The 19849-nt window shown below is 41.4% G+C and overlaps 3 protein-coding genes across 3 annotated transcripts; 1 reads left to right on the top strand and 2 right to left on the bottom strand.

Annotated features, from left to right (window-relative positions):
• Window positions 1–6562: 6562 nt before the first annotated feature.
• On the bottom strand, window positions 6563–11705 carry LOC133733054 (zinc finger CCCH domain-containing protein 24). The gene is made up of 14 exons (XM_062160664.1): window positions 11128–11705; window positions 10936–11028; window positions 10052–10318; window positions 9862–9934; window positions 9603–9735; window positions 9378–9531; window positions 9191–9271; window positions 8909–9031; window positions 8540–8713; window positions 8318–8452; window positions 8136–8231; window positions 7555–7893; window positions 7074–7117; window positions 6563–6987 (listed from the first exon to the last, which is right to left on the bottom strand). Exons 1-14 carry the CDS (start codon window positions 11674–11676, stop codon window positions 6744–6746), a joined length of 2505 nt encoding a protein of 834 aa, XP_062016648.1. The 5' UTR covers window positions 11677–11705; the 3' UTR covers window positions 6563–6743.
• Window positions 11706–12452: 747 nt separating this feature from the next.
• LOC133730506 (uncharacterized) lies at window positions 12453–13733 on the top strand. The gene has a single exon (XM_062158084.1). It carries the CDS (start codon window positions 12453–12455, stop codon window positions 13731–13733), a length of 1281 nt encoding a protein of 426 aa, XP_062014068.1.
• A 3273-nt stretch (window positions 13734–17006) lies between these two features.
• Window positions 17007–19649, bottom strand: LOC133732699 (probable E3 ubiquitin-protein ligase LUL2). The gene is made up of 4 exons (XM_062160277.1): window positions 19494–19649; window positions 18848–19410; window positions 17840–18335; window positions 17007–17323 (listed from the first exon to the last, which is right to left on the bottom strand). Exons 2-4 carry the CDS (start codon window positions 19351–19353, stop codon window positions 17198–17200), a joined length of 1128 nt encoding a protein of 375 aa, XP_062016261.1. The 5' UTR covers window positions 19354–19410; window positions 19494–19649; the 3' UTR covers window positions 17007–17197.
• Between the last annotated feature and the right edge of the window lie 200 nt (window positions 19650–19849).

Here is a 19849-nt window from a genome sequence, read left to right as displayed (position 1 = left end):
CGAACGTGGATTTGGGCAATGACTTAGTAAACAAGTCTGCCATATTGTCCTCAAATCGAACCTGGTTTACTTTGATCTTGAGGAGCTTCTGTTGTTGTTGATTGTAGAAGAATTTGGATGATATGTGTTTGGTGTTGTCGCCTTTGATGTAGCCTTGCTTCATTTGTTCAATGCAAGCAGCATTATCCTCATAAATGCTCGTTGGCTCATCTGTGGTAGACTTCAGACCACAATTACTTCGAACATGAGTAACTATGGATCGAAGCCATATACATTCACGAACTGCTTCGTGAAGAGCAATAATCTCTGCATGATTCGAAGAGGTAGCTACTAGGGTCTGCTTTGTAGACCTCCAAGATATCGCAGTCTTTCCCATGGTGAATACATAACCGGTTTGGAAACGACCTTTGTGCGGGTCAGAGAGGTACCTAGCATCAGTAAAACCTTCCAAAACACTTATATCGTTTTGGGATGGGGAGAAGGAACGCAGACCACCATGTGTGGCGTCCCTGGCATTTGATAGGTCCGAATCCATCGTCTCTCTGTAGGGATAGAACAAGCCAATATCAATCGTACCACTTAAGTATCGAAAGATATCTTTAACGCTAGTCCAATGGGGTCGTGTTGGCGCAGAGCAATATCTAGCTAGCAAGTTCACTGCGAATGAGATATCTAGTCTTGTGCATTGTGCTAAGTACAATAATGCGCCTATTGCACTTAGATAAGGCACTTCTGCCTCTAACACTTCTTCGTCATCATCTTTTGGACGGAATGGATCCTTCTTTGGATCAAGACTACGGACGACCATTGGGGTGCTTGAAGGCTTAATTTTGTCAGTGTTGAAGAGCCTAAGCATCTTTTGGGTATAAGTTGATTGATGAATCAGGATACCATCTTCACTGTGCTCAAGTTCCAAACTGAAGCAAAACCATGTTTTTCCAAGATCTTTCATCTCAAACTCGGATTTCAAGTGTTCAGCGGTTTCCCTTAACTCTTTAAGGGTGCCAATTATGTTCATGTCATTAACATAAACCGCTACTATTGCAAATCCGGAACTTGTCCTTTTATGAACACACATGGGCATAGTTCATTGTTGACATATCCCTTACCAATCAAGTAGTCACTTAGACGGCTATACCACATCCGTCCGGATTGTTTCAATCCATATAATGAGCGTTTCAACCTTATAGCAAACGCGCTCCGTGGTTTAGAGCCACTTGATTTGGGTAACTGAAGTCCATCTGGAACCTTCATGTATATCTCTGTATTTAGATCCCCATATAGATACGCAGTAACCACATCCATAAGCTGCATGTTCAATTTTTTGGAAACTACCAAACTGACAAGGTAGCGGAACATTATGACATCCATTAGGGGAGAATAGGTCTCCTCGTAGTCGATTCCAAGGCGTTGTGAGAAGCCTTGCACCACAAGGCGAGCTTTGTACCTTACAATCTTGTTTCTCTCATTACGCTTTCTAACGAATACCCATTTATGACCAACTGGTTTGGTGTTGGGCGATATTGGTACAACTTTTCCAAATACCTTTCTTTTCGCTAGAGAATCAGTTTCTGCCTGGATCGCATCTTTCCATTTTGGCCAATCAGCTCTACGTTGACATTCATCAACGGAGCGTGGTTCGATGTCATCGGTCTCAATAATCTCACGCGTGATGGAATACGTGAATGCATCATCAATGATGATGGAGCTTCTTTCCCACGTCCCATGTACACTAGTGTAATTTACAGAGATCTTTACGTTCTCAGGAATAGGTTCTGGCATTGAGGCATCCCCCAATGATGTCTCTTGGACATAACCATAATCTGGAACATTCTCATGAGACGGATTTTGAGTATCGATGATCAAATGATTTGTTTGTGCTTCATTCGCTCTCTTTCTAGGGCGAGTATCCTTCGAACCAATTGATCTACCTGCTTCCTCGCGGGACATGCGGCCATAGACGCCACATCACTGCCATCATGGGCAGTGGCGCCATCTCCTGGTGTCACAGGAGTGGCGTTACATCCAGTATTCGGGACGTCAATTCTTGCAAGCACGTTTGCAGCATGTATGTGTGATCTTGTCACTTTGGCAACATCAAAAAACGCATCAGGCAGAGTATCTGCTACGTTCTGGAGCTCGATTATTCATCGCACTTCAAGTTCGGACTGTGCGGTACGGGGATCGAGATGAGACGTAGTGGGGACAGACCACGACAATTCTTGTCGTTCCTGTTGAACATCTGTGTTCTTATCTCCCCCTAACGATGGGAAGACTGTCTCATCAAAGTGACAATACTCAAATCTAGCGGTAAAGAGATCGCCTGTTAAGGGTTCAAGATAGCGGACAATAGTTGGAGATTCATAGCCAACATAGATGCCCATTCATCGTTGTGGACCCATCTTAGTACGCAGTGGCGGCGTAATAGGCACATAAATGGCACACCCAAAAATGCGTAAGTGCGAGATATCAGGTTCGTACCCAGTCACTAGCTGTAACGCAGAGTAAGATTGGGTGGCAGTGGGTCATAGACGAATTAGCGTCACTGCATGCAATATTGCATATCCCCAAGCAGAAACAGGGAGACTGGTGTGCATAACCAATGTTCATGCTATCATCTGTAATTGTTTGATAGCGGCTTCCGCGAGACCATTTTGGGTATGAACATGGGGAACTGGATGCTCTACATCAATCCCCAGTGACATGCAATAATCATCGAACGTTTTCGATGTAAACTCCCCAGCATTATCAAGTCGAATTGACTTAATTGGATGGTCAGGGTAGTGAGCCCGTAGACGGATAATTTGGGCGAGGAGTTTAGCATAAGCAGCATTTCGAGTGGACAACAGCGCGACATGTGACCAGCATGTCGACTCATCAACCAATACCATAAAGTATTTAAAAGGTCCGCATGATGGTTGAATTGGTCCACAGATATCCCTTTGGATTCTCTGTAAGAACGAAATGAGTATTTTAGGATCCTTTGCGTAGGACGGTCTCGATCCTAATTTCCCGAAGGAACAGGCTTTGCAAAATGAGCGAGGGGCCTTAGAAGCAACCAATGAGGATTTTGGTTGGGCCTGAGCGTCTGTAGCGCTATTAGAAGCAAAATGTGTGACTACATCACCCATCATGGCGTTGGAATTGTGGAAAGCGGCATCCATGGTGTCTTGGCATGGGGAGAAGCATCCATGGCGTCATGGCCATGGGTGGTGCCATTTATGGCGTCGTCACAAGGGACTTGGGTGGCCCAGGACGGCGGCAGCGCCAGAAGCGGCGGTGGCAGCGGTCGAACTAAGTCCTGGAATCAATTTTCGATTCTTGCTGCGTCTCACTCTAAAGAATGGATGTCCGTGTGAACTCTTTAGTATACGGATCATCATATCACGACCAAAATGTCCTAGTCAGTCATGCCAAAGCCAGTATGTGTCTGAATCCAAGAGATCTTCTCTTATCACATTATTGGATTCAATTGGTCGAATTGTAGTGACGTAAAGTCCACTAGATTGACACATAAGCTTCTCTAAGATGCGCTTCCGTCCGCAATCATTAGAGGTAATGCAAAGGAACTCTTTTCCGTTCTCAGTATGCGTTTCTGCATGGAATCCGTTGGCTCTTATATCTTTAAAGCTCAATAAGGTTCGATTCGCCTTAGGAGCGTAGAGAGCTTCTGCGACTTTAATCAATGTTCCATTTGGCAATAGGAATTGGGTCATTCCATGTCCTTGAACTAAACCTGATGGCCCAGCCATCGTAGTCACAGAGGAATATGTAGGCAACATCTCTAAGAATAATTGCATATAGCGTTGAATGGTGTGCATAGTCGCACTATCTGCAAGACATTGTAGTTCTCCAGAATCCATTCCTAAAAGAAAAGCTCGTAATTAAAAAGGAGTCATAAAGAAAAGAACTCAACTTTTATTAATAAGCCAAACGGAATTACATCATTGTTTCTTTGAACCGAAGAAAATCTAATTCAATTAACTAGCTAATGCAAAACAATGGTAGTCGTCTAACTTCTTTCGGTAATTCCAATGTAAATGTGACCAGGTGAGTAGAGAGATGTCGGTGGAGCAAGGCTCACTTAAATACCACTAATCTCAAAACCTTCCTAGACATCACACTTACATTGAGTACGCCTACTTTGAAGAAAGACTAAACCATTGGCATCTACTACAAAAATAATATGGCAATTGCCTACATCTCTTGGAAAATAAAAGGACTTAATCAAAATCGCCAGTTTCTTGGCCCTTGAAGTCGTCCACCCTAAGAGCGAGATCGTCCTCTTGATCCTCTTGCTCTATGTAGTGGGCCTCCCTTGCTTCACGATACGCCTTGTATGCGCCTGCAACATTCTGGGATACTCTACATGTTTTGGCCCAATGTTCGGTTGATCCACATCGAAGACAAACATCATTATGGTCAGGCTCCCTTGATCGAGGCTCCATTGGGGCGTGGTTTGGACGACCATTGCTCTTGGTGGCGTCACCACCATGGCCGGAGGCTCCGCCTCTCTCTCTCTCTTCACACGTTGATCTCAACGGTTCCGTGCATGCCTTGCTTGGCGCTTTCCTTCCTCTTTAGGGCGAGTATATGGACCAGAACGTCCAAAATTGTCCCTACTCTTAGGGTTTCGCTCCTTGCGTCCTCCCTTGGGGGCGCGACTATAGTTAGACTCCGGAATAGACTTGGTTCCCATGGGTCTAGCATTATAGTTCTTCACAAGGATATTGTCGTGCTTCTCAGCTACGTTCATGTTACCAATGAGCTCATGAAACCTTGTGATACGTCCTGCATTCACATCAATCCGATAATTTTTAGAAATCATCAGTGCAGAGACGGGGAAGGTAGAGAGAGTCTTCTCGATCAACATCGTATCAATAATGGTTTTTCCACAAAACTCCATCAAAAACTTGATACGAAAAGCTTCCGAGTTATAATCAAGTACAGACTTGAAATCACAAAAGCGGAGGCTATGTCATCTCACTTCTAAATCAGGAAGCAGGGAGTCACGAACGTTGCCAAATCGCTGCTCAAGTTCCTCCCATAGTTTTCTGGGGTCTTCCTCATTGAGATATTCACTTTGGAGCGCGTCATTCATGTGCATTGTCATGATAATTATAGCTTTAGATTGATTCACCTCAAAAGCGATAGCTTGCTCAACGCTGAGCACATTCTGACCTGGCTCTTGGATGGTTTCTAGAAGTCCATCAGCCTTAAGATGTTGGCACACATCACGGACCCACTCATGGTATCCTGCGCCTGTCATCTCCAGTGGAACAAAGTTCAACTTGTTCAGGTTGCTCATCCTGAAAAACAACACAAGATTAGGGTTAGTTTAGGAGCGAAAAAGGCTACCACGAAAACAATAAAATTTCTGAGCGTAGTCACTTCCAAGAAATTAAGGATTTTTGAGCGTAGTCGCTTCTAAGAAAATCTGATTCCAAAAGGGGTTTTGGATTAGATCAAAACAACGATGTATGTGGTCAATCGTTTACTTCTCAACAAACTCTAAGTTTGGAGGACTCTACAAGCTCCAAGCTTGGAGTGAGCACGAACCCCCACAGTTAGGCTTTTTGGTCTCCCTTATGAAGAAGAAATGGGGGGTAGAAGAAGGGAGGTTCCCCGAGAAAAAAAAAATTAAAAAAAAAGAATGAAAAACTTCAAAAATGAAACCTTTTAGAAAAGTTTACCTTGAAAAGTTGCCTGAAATCTTGACTGGAAAAGTTGTTGAAGATGGCCGGAAAAAAGGTCGTCGGGGGTCGCCGGAAACAGGTGGCCGGCGGTGGTGGCCGGAGCTAGGCTGGGCTGTGCGGGGCTGCTGCAGGGGCTGTCGCCAGGTGCTAGGCAAGGGCTACGCAGGGGTCGGCAGGCACTCGGCAGGTTTCAGCAGGGGCTGCACAGGGACTTGGCAGAGGCAGGCACAGGTCTCGGCAGGGGCCTGTGCGGGGTTGTCGGCAGATCTCGGCAGGAGCAGACACAGGGGTGCGCAGGTCTCGGCAGGTGCGCAGGGGGCAGGCACAGAGCAGACACAAGGAAGGCTTGAGGCAGGGGCCGGTTCAGTTTTTCCGACGGCCGGTTCAGGTGGATTCTAGCAGGTTCCGGTGGTTCCGCCGCCGGTTGTAGGCTCCTTAAGGTTAGGGCTTCAATATGTGGGGTGGTGGATGCTAGGATTTGAGGGCTACGAAATTAAAGTTTTAGGATTAGGACTTCGTGCTGATAACATGTTTTAGAGAAACGGGAATTGAGAGAAAATCGTTGTATATTCTCATTGATAATAGGAGCCTCTTTATATAGAGGATTACAATGCATAGAATCTGAATCATACAAGAAAATGTAATCATACATTGAATATAAATCTCTAGATTCTTCTAATTTAACCTTATTACCACTAGGTCAAGTAACTTAAAGTTTGGGCCAGACACAAAATAGAGATTCACTTAAACAGTAGTCTTATTGTTGGTGACAATTATTGTTGTTGACAAGACAATATAAAGAAAGAATTACCACTTTGGTCAGAAAATAGAGGACATTTGGGATAAGAACAATTTATGCTCAAGAATTGAAATACAAAAATGGTAAATCTCTTTTAAAACTAGTAATAATAATTGTAAATGCTAGATTTAATTTACTGCCAAAATTTTTGTTGGTAAAACTAAATAAATGATCTGCTGACTTCACTTGGATCAGTGGACTCCAGCTACAAGCATGTTACAACATTTCCTAGATTCACTTGAGTCCATCTACCTCTCAAGTAGCATTACCAATTCGCAGTGTACAGTATGTGGAAAAATGTCAACCGCCATTGCTTTTACAGGTTGAAAAGGCTCTGAAGCGGGCATAGACTTTGCCCTGTGCCGTGCCAGACCGGCACTGCTCATGTTTCTCCATGCTCGGTTGTTCTTGTTCTTTTCAATTTTATCAGGGGAAGGTGTGCAAAGCTCAATGGCATTTGCCACTAAGCTTTCAGGATTGCAAGAGATGTAGCTACACCAAATAAGAATAAAAGTAAGATTCCAACAAATAAATTAACAAAAGACTTATAACTGAAGGGTAAAAGCATGAGAACTAACACAAGCCTCCGTAGTCCAGGATGAGTTCTCAGAGCTTTGATAACCTGCATACCAATGAATAAAATCAGGTCCAACTTCACCTTCCAAACTAGATCCAGAATATATCTTGGAATCAAAATACAAAAGCCATTAAATGCATTGACATCATTATGTGCACATGATGATAGCCAGAATCGTTGACCCAATCAGGATATCATTGATAATTTGATAATGGACAATGAGTATCTAATTTCCTTCCCACTTTATATTTGTTTTCCTTCCAAGAGAAACAATCTTACTTTAAATCCACATGCATTTGTTATAATTACATTTTCTCTCAAGTAAAGAAACATATATCACCAACCAAGAAAATGTGATGAACCTAATGGGAAGCATTTGACATTTCCCAAGCTACATTGTACTGAAATGAATGCAAGACAAAAACAATTTGGGGCAAAAATTGCCTAGATATGTAAAATGGAATTGAGATAATGTTACTTACTGTGGGATGAAGTCCATTGCGTGGAGGATCAACAATAGCTACCACATTCTTGAAACACTGAACTGGACTTTTCCTATTTTGAGAAGTGCAACTTTTCTGAAGGTCCTGCTTGCTATTATCTAAACCTTCACATGCACCTTTACCATTTTCAGCCTCATGGCTTAAACTCTCTTCAGGGTTGGGTTTTTCATCCTTTACTACTGCTTTTTCTTCATCAGTGACAACTATTTTCTCGTCATCAGTAACTATTGCTTTGTCACTACCTTCAATGGCATCATTGTCTTGTTTCTCAGGTGCAGTAAGGTATTCTTCCAATAAAGATCGCATCACATTCTCTGCCTGTTGCATGATGGAGGTTAGCAAAGCGCATCACATCATTATTCAGAGAAATTACAAATTCTTCAACAAAAATAAGTTACTGAGTTGATTGGGGGAAACCAAAAAAAGAATGAATTTTTTATCTTGATAGCACCAAAATAAGTTGTATTGTATTTGTTCATTGATCCAAGGGCTTGCTATATCTTGTATTACATAAATAAATAAATAAATATATAGATATGAATGACAGCCCTCATTCTCACCTTTGAACACACAAATCTACAGTTCTTTATGCCATTAATTTCAGCATTCCTCTGAGCATCTAAAACTGCAGAAGCATTCATTTCAATGCCAACAACCTGCAAAGAATTACAGGGAAAGCAAGGTTAACGATTAGAGGAAAACTAAAAGCAAGATTGGAGAAGGCTAGGATCTTGACTATTACCATACCAACACGATGTGCTAAAGTCAGCCCAATTGTTCCAGTCCCACAACAAACGTCAAATAGCAAGGTTTCAGGACCCAACTGAGCCCAATCCCCTGCGAGCGAGTATAATTTCTCAGCAGCGAGGGTATTAACCTGCAATATAATTGAATATAGGAATAATTACTATTGCAAGATAAATCTTTTGTGCTGAGAATGAAGAATCCAGCAACCTGACGCCACCTGGAAAAATGCTGTCGGTGATATACAGAAGCGAAGATTGTTTATATAGTCATGGATTTTTGGTTCCGCCACATTGTTGGTGGCCTGGATTTCAGAACCATTCTCGGCTTTAGAAATACATAATGAGCGTAATGGAGCATCAGCTGGTGCTACGTTTGATATTCCTTGGTGATCCTGAAAAAGGCGAGATCAGACAGAGATCATGCTTATAATTGAAGAGACCATTCATAAGGTAAAGGGACCAACATATTCTAGTGAAAGAGGCTAAGTGACCCAACCTAACATTGAGCATAATTTCATCTGTGACATTGTTACTAACATTAGTTACAAATAAGTATATAACAAACTAAACTACAACGGATATAGTACCTGAATTACTAAAACTGTTAGAGGTAAAGATGGAGAATTTGCAGTGGCACCTGCAGAAAAAGCTTGTGCTAGCCTCTCAAACTCGGTGGTTATAAGTGAATCATCAAATCCCACAGTTGAAACCTATAGATAGGAGATGAGAGTGAGAACATTAACGTTGGTTTAGTTATAGGATTTGTCAATGTTTCAATCATATTTTTTCTCCAATTTTCAACTAAATTCACTACCTCTAAGATACAGGAAGGGGCAAAATAAAGGAAAGACACTTGCAAATATACTAACCTGAACCATAAGCATGACCTCTGAAATGTTTGGCTCACAATTTTCAGCATCAGAGACCATGCCTGATCTCCCTTCTCGAACCTTAGAAGACAAATCATTACACGACATGTTCAATGATTGAAAGGACAACATTTCTCTACTTGGAACGGAAGCAGTTATGATACTTATCATACAGAAATACACTTACCGTCAATTGACGCCAGAAACCAGTATTCTTAAATCTGCTCCAAACTGGTAAACTTGATTGTTGCAAAAATTCCTGAAAGATAGAAGCATATTTGCAAGAAATTGGAGATACATTTGGGCAGTCTAAAGGTTCTTCAATTGCTGTAACACCCTCCCTGTAAAGAGTTTATTCAGTAAAAATAAAGCCAAGATGAACCACCAAAAATTTCAATAAAAATTCAAGTACCTGAAGTTTCCAAGCGTAAACCCCACAGTTACTTTGCCCTGAAGGGAATGCCCAACCGAAAACTCGCACTTGTTACGATATCCATGTACAACTGGGGATGCTAGTATACCCTCTAAAATGCAGGGAAGACCACCTATAATCAACATTTTAAATCATGAACAGAATGGTGAATATATGATAGCATTGCAGGTTTGTTTCAGTATCATCTCAAAATTATAAGATAAGGAATCAAATATATGTACAAGTGAATGAACATCACCTATTTCCCTACACTTTAAAATCCATTCTGGAAGTGGAACACCATTAGGACAAACTTTGCGAGCACTTTTGGTCTGAAAATAAAAGTTGCAACAGTTCAGAAGTCGGTTTCCAATGCGTATATGTATAAGGACAAGATGGTAGTAAGAATAGCAACATTGCAACAGAGAACACAAAAAAGCGCCACTAACAAGTTTTTTGAGAATCTGCATAACAGATCTCTTTTTTTGCTCCAACTGATCAGTATAAGGCAAATGAGCAAGGGGAGTCACTACAGCACGGGCACTTCGTCCCTTCGTCGCATCACCATCCTCAACCCCATTTGCCACCAAAGAGTCTTCCGCATTCTCCCCAATCAATGGTAAACCCAATGCTGATTTAGTTTTCTTTTCAAATGATCGGGGAAGAACATCTGCAACCTTTATATTGTTGTTTCCAATTGATATTCCATCCAATGCCTGTCACACAGAGATTTTCAAATGACAGTAAATTGTCAATTGGTTGCCAGTGACTATCAGACATACATAACATAAGACCATTCTATCAATTTCCTCGGTCTGCAATCTTCATAAAAGAAATTTATTATTTCACACGACATATTCAAAATATACACCAATATTTACCTTATAATAAATATTGAATTTCAGAATTCTTTGGAATTTACGGCAAGAGTATCTAAAATATCTTTTCTTTTCTTTTTTTCGGCAAGGCTAAAAGAAATCTTTTCTTAATAGTAAGGAAGTACACATTCAGAGTTTTTCGTAACTCTTTTATACTCAAAGAAAGTACAATTGATGTAACAAAACTACAGAATTTCAACATATTTCTCTCTCTCTTATTTCTTGTTATTTGTTTCTTTTCTTTTTCATGTTTCAACACTACACTTCTGTTTCAACAGTACTTATGTTTCCATTTAAATAAAACTTCATATGTTCTGAAAATTTAAGAAAACTCCATTCACTTCCTAAACACTAATTACTACTAATCATTAAACAAAGCTTCTAGTATAAGTTCAAATTATAACAAATAAATATTTATCTTTTGGCATATCATATTATATGTTTGTACTTTGTACCTTGACCGCCGTTTCTAGTTGTTCTGCACTTTCAAAACTCATAAAACCCAGTGCCATGCCTTTCTTCTTCTTCACCGATTTATATTGAATACCCTGCCATTCAGTATCATCAAATACCAACTTCCACAGTTAAAATTCATAATCTAAAATGTAAAAACGAGCAAGTAAAAAAAAAAAAAAAAAACTACATGCCTGGTCACTAAGGAACTCCTTCAATTTATCGGACTTCCAGTTCCTGGGCAAATGGACCAGGCATTTACTCAGAGCAAGATCCGACCCGAGCCCATCCCCGCCTTCTCCCTCACCGTCCTCATCATAATCCAACGCCTCCGTCATCATGACCTCATCAATGCCCGCGCATTCCTCCTCCTCCTCCCCCGACTTCTTCGCCGCCTTCTTGACCCGCTCCGAGGTCGGGTCCCAAGTGTTATCGGGTCGGGGCCGGAGCTCCGCTTCACTGTGGGCATAGCGGCACCCGCTGCCGTGGCTACAGGACGCGTCCTGGCGGCGGAAGAAGGAGCAGAGGCTCGTCTTCCACATAGGGTGATGCCCGGCGGCGTCCGGCTTCTTATCGCCGCCTTCCTCGTCCCGCTTCCGCTTGTCTCCCGAAACGGCGTCGTCTTGCGGCGGCTGGGTTTCCGGGTCCTGCAGGGGTTGCGGTTGATCGGTGGAATCGTGACCGTTGATTGGAGATTGTGGGTTTTGGATTTCAGTTACAGAGGAGTGGTCGGTCGAAGCCATTTTGAAAAAGTACAGTACTAGTTACTCAGTTCTCAGTTTGAGTTTGAGTCTAGGTTTCAAGTTTGCGCATGACCCCGCGTACTTTAAGCGTGCGTAAGCGAACTCGGATCCCGACCCTGATTCATTTATTTATCATGGATCTGGATCCAGGCCCACACAATAATCTTTTGTCCTTTTGGGCCACTGATATGAACACGTAGTTCCCTTAACTATTATTACACCTGCAATCATGTTTATTTGTACAGTTACTGATTATGTGAACATTACTGTATCTACCTGACCATGTTGTTACTTGAAATTTTTGCCGGTTTCTTTGTAGATATGTTGTTCGATGAAAGTGTGTGTCTAAGCATTGGTTCTAAATCATCTTTGATTCTTATTTTGTTGAGGATAATACTTGGCTAATCATAGTTAATAACAAGAGGACACGTGTCTAAAACTAAAAACCAGCTAAAAGTGCTTGATAAGAATGTGAAGAATATTCCACCAGAATAAACTACAAGAATAATTCTTGTTAAATGAACACATGTACTCTCGTATCCTTTTGTTGGTCGGTTTTTATGCCTACAAAGATCGGGTCAGTTGACGACACTGTCAAGCAGAGTACTACTACGTCTCACATTGGCCCACATCATAATCTTTTTTCTGTTATTGGGCCAACAGAAGTGTTCATAAGCACTGCATAAGTGCATATGTATTCTTTACCCTAGTTTCTGCGCAGCCATCCTCTCATCCCAGCCCCGGTAAGTATTCACCGGAAAAGATCAGAATTCAAAATGGATGATCTGCCGGACCTTGTTAAGGTTGAAATCCTTTGTCGACTTCCTTGCAAATACGTCGTTCGATGCAAATGTTTGTCCAAGCATTGGCTTACTCTCATCTCCGACTCGGACCCCTATTTTGTTAGCCGATTTCAATGTCTCCTAGGACCTGAACGAACCCTACTGTTCTCTCCAACACCAAAAGATCGGTTTACCATGAATGAGCTTTCAGGGCTCAAAACACTCGGGTCATTTAGGCCGAGTTTCCAACCTAATGATCATCAATCCAATTTAAAGCCAATTGTGGTAGCAACATGTAATGACTTGGTTCTGTGCTGCAAAACCCCGATTTGTATTCGACGTGAGTACTTTATCTGCAATCCTTACACCAGACAATTTGTTTCTCTTCCAATCGCACCTCCATCCACCCCTGGTGTATCTGTGGGATTCATTAATTGCGACAGCGATCATAAAAAGGAACAAACTACTGGTGGTAATAGTAACATCACTGGATACAAAGTTGTGCAAATTCCTTATTTCGGATATGATACTGCAGCCTTCCAATTCAAGGTGGACATATTTTCTTTCAAGACCGGTGAGTGGAGAGACTATCTAGTATCATGCCAACTATTTCGTTTTCAAGTGTCGAATCGTCTAGTATCAAGCCAACTAGGGTCTCGTTTTCAAGTGTTGAATCGTGCAGGCATAGCTTACAATGGAGTGTTGTATTGGTCGGGTCCTAATGGCTTTCTTATCGGGATAGATCCATTTAACCCTAAAGAAACTACCGGTTCTAGAAGTAGTGGTGATATTATTGAACATAAATATGGTTATTTCATTGGATTTAATGAGCATTTGGAACCATGCATAGATTTATTGGACCAGCTAGATGTGAGCCATGGATCATGTCTTCGACCATGCCAGTTATATAGAAAACAATGTATACTCCGTGTTTGGGAGTTGAAAGAAGTACAAGAAGAGCAGTTAGTCAACCAAGGAAATTCCAAGTGGTGTTTAACATACAAGGTTTCCTTGGAACAAATAGTTTGGCAAGATCAAAAGATTGATCTGCACTGCAAGGGCTCTAAGTTGCTAGCTTTGGACCCAAATAATGATGATGTCTTGTATTTGAAACTGGATGGACAGATTGTCATTTGCAACATCCGGACATCAGAATTGAAGATAGCTAAACTGCTTATAATTAACTACAGTCCTTGGCCTTATAACGGTGTCTTCCCATTTGTTTTCCCCTCGTGGCCGACACCAGTTCCTAAACTTCCACCACAAAAGGAATAGAATCATCTGATCTTTTTGGTGTTGATGTTGTGCGTACGTAAAATGGTTTGGGGTTGGGATGACGAATCATAGTAGTTACATAGTTGTCCGCACATACTTCATTTGGATAGCAACTTAAAAGAACAGCTAGTACTTGGGAATAATGATTTGTGGACTTCGGGAAATATGTTTCATGTGGCTTTGGCAAGGAAATACATTTTGAACCTTTGAGGCATAAGTGCATGCACAATCCTAATTACTTATGCAATCTTGCGATCCTCATTTTTGTCAACCAGCTATTACTCTTGGCGTAGTGAATATCACTTATTCTGGCGTTTATGATGGTGGAACCGGTATCCAGATGATCATGATCATGATGGTTACCATTGGAATTTGATAGGCGCCTTCCCTTTTGTTCCAGTACCATTATGGCCTACACCAGTTCCTAAACTTCCACATAGTGATTGATCAACAAAATTTTTCCGCCCTCATACTGGTGGAGAAGGAATTAATCTCAACCACTTTAGATTCTATTTCAAGTTTAGCAGTGCATTTTTTTTTTCCTTTATACTGGCAATCAGTTTAATTGTTTCTTATATTTCTATTTCATGGCTTTTAGCTTTTTTGCTTTCGTAGGTTTAGTTTGCCTTTTGCACTCAATAATTCTCTACCATTATTTGGTACAACAAATATGGCTTCATGCCAACTTATGCACTTGTACGTCTTGTCTGCCTTTGTAAGGCGGCAAATCGTTTTCTTTATCAAATGAACGTGACCCTCTAACAGGAGAACGTATCTTCGAATTTGTTTTGTTCGACAAAATAGTGAGAAAGTTAGTTTAATAGTTTAAGAAAAAAAAACATTCTAGGCTCACCTAGACTTTTTTTTTTTTTTTGAGAAGAAATAAAATCCATTAATAACCGAAAAGATTACAACGCATTGGAATGACCGGTTGTGGTACTACACCACGACACACATTCCTACAAAGATCCATAGTTATGGGTCCGTCGCTAATAGCAACATCCATGAGCCAAATGAGCCCAACCCCTAACCAAATTTTACGCCAGAAACCACGAGCTACTTCCCGAGAGTACCGATACAACCTTGCCACCAACATTAGACCGAGCCAATTTACCCTCTTCAACACCGTGTCCAAGTACCGCGAGACCACGTGCAAAGGCAATCCACCCTCATGTTGACAACCAGAAAGCACCGAAATTAAAACCCATAATTCCTCGGAGTAACGCCACAATAATGGCACGCCAAGCAAACCACGACTCCCAAACCCTAGCTCGAAGGAGTAGGGACTTATTAAACCTAAACTAACCAAACAAACAACCCTAAATAAAACCAAACAAAAAACCTTAATTAAACCCAAACGACAACAAGGCCCAAAGACAGGGACCCGGCCCATACACCACTTCCCCCACCAGCAATCAAGCACTGCAGATACCCCTCCCCGCCGCCGGCAAACACCATCGTCATCCCCCCACTGCCTCACCGCTCCCTGACACCGCCGCACCACTTTGCCCAGTTGCAAACAAGATCTACATCCTGCTGACAACCACAACCAGATCCCAACGCACAACAGAAACAGATCCCTACGGGGATCCCCTCTGCCGCGATCTACCCACCTCCGCCACAATCCATCCCGCATATTCGATGACGCCATGTCCCACCGCCGGAAAGAAACAAGCCACCGCAATACCTCAGCCGTGGTCGCCCCTAAACCCAGAAGGACAGATCGAGGACGATCTGCCCAACCAGATTTCAAGAGCCCACCCTCCTCCCCTGGACCGCATCTCTGCACTGAGGGCCTGCCACTAATCAGCAACGACATCCCCTCCCGGGCCGGAACGCTGCGGCAGAGCACCGGCAGCGTTCGACCGGGAGAGAACAAACCTCTGAGATTTTCCTTTTCCTCCGCGCGTGGGAAGAGAGCATGGCTCACCTAGACTTTTCTTTGAAAAACCTCGCATTCAAAAATGGGATTGTTTGAACATAAAACGTCAAAATTATCCTTAATGAATTACTCGTTTTACCAATGAAAAAATTAGCAAAATAACGTATTAGTGTCGTCCAGTGGTTATTAACGTCAACACACTAATTTTTTCTCTTTTGACATGATCAGGTGCATAAATTTTGAGATGTCTTCCTATAAATTGGCTACTAAATGGTCTAATATGTTACTTTTTAATTACGAATTAGTGCCACTTGGGTTACATTTTTTTGTAATTTGCAACTTCATCGTTTTTCATTTTTATAATTATGAAGTTTTTCCCTTCTAACTTAATTGGGTGCACAAATTTTGAGATGACTATCTACGATTCAACTACGATATACCGCAATATGATGCGTTTTTACGATTTAGCGTCATTTGGCTTCCCCTGCATACGATTTAGCGTATTTATATATATATTAAAATCGATAATAAACGGAAGAAACAAAATATCAAACAAGTAAACCTCCCCTGCATCATTTTTTATCCTATTACTCGGCCGTTATTTCAAAGAAAGAAAAAATTTGATCCATACTTTTAATTTGGTAGAAGAGATACATCTAATAAAATAAGAATCGAAGAAGCATAGTTTGAGTTGATTTTGAACCAAAAATAAGACAAAAAAACACTAGGTAAGAAAGGATAATGGAAGGTGCTACAGAAAATTAACAAAACATTCCAAGTGCTCGAAATCACCATAGATTTGACTTATAATTGAATGTCTCTGTATTATTGCATGGCCTCAGCTATTTGCCAAACAACAATGTGTTGTACAGGATGTTTAGATATTCCAGACGGAGTACTCCAGAGACTATTGTCCCCAGGTATACGGTCGAAGAAGTCTTACCATTTGCACTCACACTGCCCCTACACCAATTCATACACTCGAACACAAAATTACTAACCTCTGGTTTGGGTGATTTCCTGTACTCAACTTTGGTCATACTGGTGGAGGGGCTAGAATAAAACAATTAACCTATAACTTCTATTGTTTTGCATAACATATAATGCTAAGAAGCAATAGTGTCTCTTTTTAAGTTCTGGTCAATTGTTTCTTCTTCTTATCGAATTTGTGAGTTTAAATCATTCTACGCACAATAGTAATTGAACGTACGTACTTCTACTTGTAATTTAACAAGTGTGCAGGAAATTTAACATGTGTTCCCTAAACTTTTCATCCAAACTATCAATATTAAGTAATTTGCCAACTCTGTCAAGCACGAGGAAACAAGTAAATCTAACTACAGTTTGTGAAGCTATTACAAGGAAAACAAGGGAGTTCTGAAAACCAAAGAGAACATAATTATTTTTCACCATTTTATTCGTTTCTGAAAAATACAGTATAACAAACTCTCTGACACGAGGTAGGAACCATAGCATTGTGCAATCTATGTAGGACCCCACCCCTTGTAGGAAAGTTCAGTGTTGTATGTTTTCATATTTTTCTTTTTCTAAATGGATTTTACAAGACTTAGTAGATAGCATGCTAACCTAAAGCACCATCAGCTCCATTATTCACCTTGATTTCCAAGAGCCGTTCAACTGGTTGCCTACAGACGGGGCATCTATTTGTCTGGAACCTCAGAACCTTGGCACAACCACTGCACATGCACTACAGTCACCAAAAAAAACAGTAAGTAACATTAGACAGAATTAAAAAATAATAATAATAATAAGACGGACCAAAATTAATTTCAGAATACAGCTCATAAAATCAAACATCAGCCAAAGACAATAAAAGCCGGATGAAGGTAACTCCCAGGGACTGATTAAGAACTGGATTTGCTCATATGCAACACTCATTAATTTCTACGAGGAACAACAATGTCTACAGTGAACAAATGGAAATTTACAGCAATAGCGAGGTGTGGAAGGGAATGAGACAGAAATAAAGTTATGTTGCGAGTCTGGCTTCATATCTACGCTGTTATAGTGTTATATTTAAGAAACACCCTGCCCTGAAGCCCTTAAGCTCCGACTCAAGTGATTTTTTATTTTTTATTTTTTTCACAAGTACTCTTCAATTTATCAAAGAGTTGTTTGAATTGAAAGAGTGAAAGAAATAGGGGCAGTATCTTCATCCAAACTACAAATAGAAGAGAAGGGACAAAGTAAATTCCCCACGTACCATGTGCCGGCAAGGGAGCACAGTTGTATCTGGAGGTTCTGACAAGCAAATTATACAGTCTTTTCCAGCTTCATTATCATTTTGATCACCTTCAACTGCATTCCCAATACCATAGATCTCCTGCAGCTCATACCTCATATTATCCACCCATAGTATCTGTTTCACCACCCGCACTTTGTACTCACCACTCTCCTTCTTTTCAAACACTGCCTGTGTGATCTGAGAGTTGCCGGTGGAATTTCCCTCTGATTCACGTTCACCTTCATTCACGAGATGTGCTTCAGCCTTCACCACAAGAGGATAAACTTCTATGTCACCCTCTTTTGTCAACCCTATCTCCTCAAACATTGAAAAGTCGATCCCAGTTCCACAAGGTTGTCTAAACTTTTGACCAACACCTTTGTCAAACGGCACTTTAACAGGTTTAAGCAAGCTTTCCTTTGTTGCTATCAAGTTAAAGTCTGCATCTTCTTTTGTAAAAAACATGACGGTAATGCTGTAGCACCATAGCAAGGAATATATATATATAAGCAAAAAGGAATCCTGATAGAAAAAACAGCATATGAATGTATCTGACACTGAAATAAATGTTTAAGAATCTGCTATCCAACATTGATGTTAGCCTCTTAGTAAGGTACAAGAAGCTTTTGGTTAATCATTTTTATCTCTACAAAACAAACATTCCGATTCTCTTCAAGATATACAGATTCGCTCAGCTCCATTGCACCAAGAACTTTTACCCACACTTTGAGCTAGACTACACACACCTTTAGACTACTAATATGTTTTAGAAAGTCGACTTGCTCAAGTAAACTCAGATTCACTCAAGAGGACATATATGTACTGCCTAACATGACCCCCACATCTCACCAATACACAGAACATTCAATTCAAAATCTCCAATGCAGTTCAATATCCAAAAACCCCGAGTCAAAACACCACTACTCGATGATCAAACATATCAACAAAACCTCCTACAGATAAATAAACACATTCAAGCAAGTCTACCTTCCGGGTGCGGCGGCATCAAAAGTGAAGGCAACAACAAACTTGCCGGGATTCTCCTCATCCGGCTCAACCCTCAAAGAGTCCTTCTTGATATTCACATCGTTCTTGATAGTAACCGTCTTCTGATGCTCAACAAAGGGAGCACCCGGAAGGGGTGGAGGAGCACCACAAGGGTACTGCCCCGGAACCCAATTGCCCGGCGGAGGAGGGCCCATGAAGGCCCCGCCGCGGTGGTACGCGCCCGGTATCGGCGGCGGCGGTGGATAGAATGCAGAGTACTGGTAGAAATGGGCTTGATTGGGATTTGGTCCGTTGGGAAATTGATGTGGGTATTGGTGGTACTGGCCTGGATTGGGGATTGGTTCGTTTGGATATTGGGGCGGGTAAGGTGGTGAGGCACCAGCGTAACCATATCTGCCACCATTTTGAGGTTGTGGGTGAGCCGGAGCCGGAGGCGGAGGCGGCCGGTGCCTCCGGCGACCGGCGCTACTGCTTCCGATTCCCATTTTCGAGAAATTCAGTTTGAAAGCCGGAATCTTTTCAGTTTGGCAAAATTATCAAACCTGTCGAAACACCATGAAACAAATTCATCAAACGATTCAATACAATCAGCAAAACCCAGAAAGAAGCAATGAAAATTACTCACACTATGAACTTGGTTTAGGAGAAAAACCCAGAGGTGGATTGCCAGAGAGACAAAATGGGGTCTGCCAATTTTCTGGAAATTTGGGTTATTGGGTATTGGGTGATCCACCGACCCAAACCAACCGAGACGACCACCACCACCTTTTAGGAATAAAAAGCGTTTAAACCTCTTTCTTCTTCTCTCTACGCCTATATCCGATCACCACGTCATTATTTCTTTCTGGATCAATCGGAAATGTGCAATGCTAATTTTTTTTTAGCGTTTTTGACCATTTATTTCATTTCTAGAAAAAATTTTCCCACTTACCCAAAACACTCTAAGAAGGTCTTCCCTAATACCTCATTAAGATTTTTTTT

This window comes from Rosa rugosa, chromosome 2, assembly GCF_958449725.1.
Source record: "Rosa rugosa chromosome 2, drRosRugo1.1, whole genome shotgun sequence".
Lineage (NCBI taxonomy): Eukaryota > Viridiplantae > Streptophyta > Magnoliopsida > Rosales > Rosaceae > Rosa > Rosa rugosa.
Note: the sequence above shows the minus strand (reverse complement) of the source record. Positions and strands in the feature narration are given on the sequence as shown.

Coding starts and splice junctions, on each gene's coding strand:
- LOC133732699 (XM_062160277.1), bottom strand. CDS start 19,353: ATGGGAATCGGAAGCAGTAGCGCCGGTCGCCGGAGGCACCGGCCGCCT. Junction 18,336..18,847: donor GATGCCGCCGCACCCGGAAG/GTAGACTTGCTT, acceptor ATGGTGCTACAG/CATTACCGTCATGTTTTTTA. Junction 17,324..17,839: donor TGCTCCCTTGCCGGCACATG/GTACGTGGGGAA, acceptor TGGTGACTGTAG/TGCATGTGCAGTGGTTGTGC.
- LOC133733054 (XM_062160664.1), bottom strand. CDS start 11,676: ATGGCTTCGACCGACCACTCCTCTGTAACTGAAATCCAAAACCCACAA. Junction 9,935..10,051: donor TGCAGATTCTCAAAAAACTT/GTTAGTGGCGCT, acceptor TTTTATTTTCAG/ACCAAAAGTGCTCGCAAAGT. Junction 9,032..9,190: donor AGGTCATGCTTATGGTTCAG/GTTAGTATATTT, acceptor TCCTATCTATAG/GTTTCAACTGTGGGATTTGA.
- LOC133730506 (XM_062158084.1), top strand. CDS start 12,453: ATGGATGATCTGCCGGACCTTGTTAAGGTTGAAATCCTTTGTCGACTT.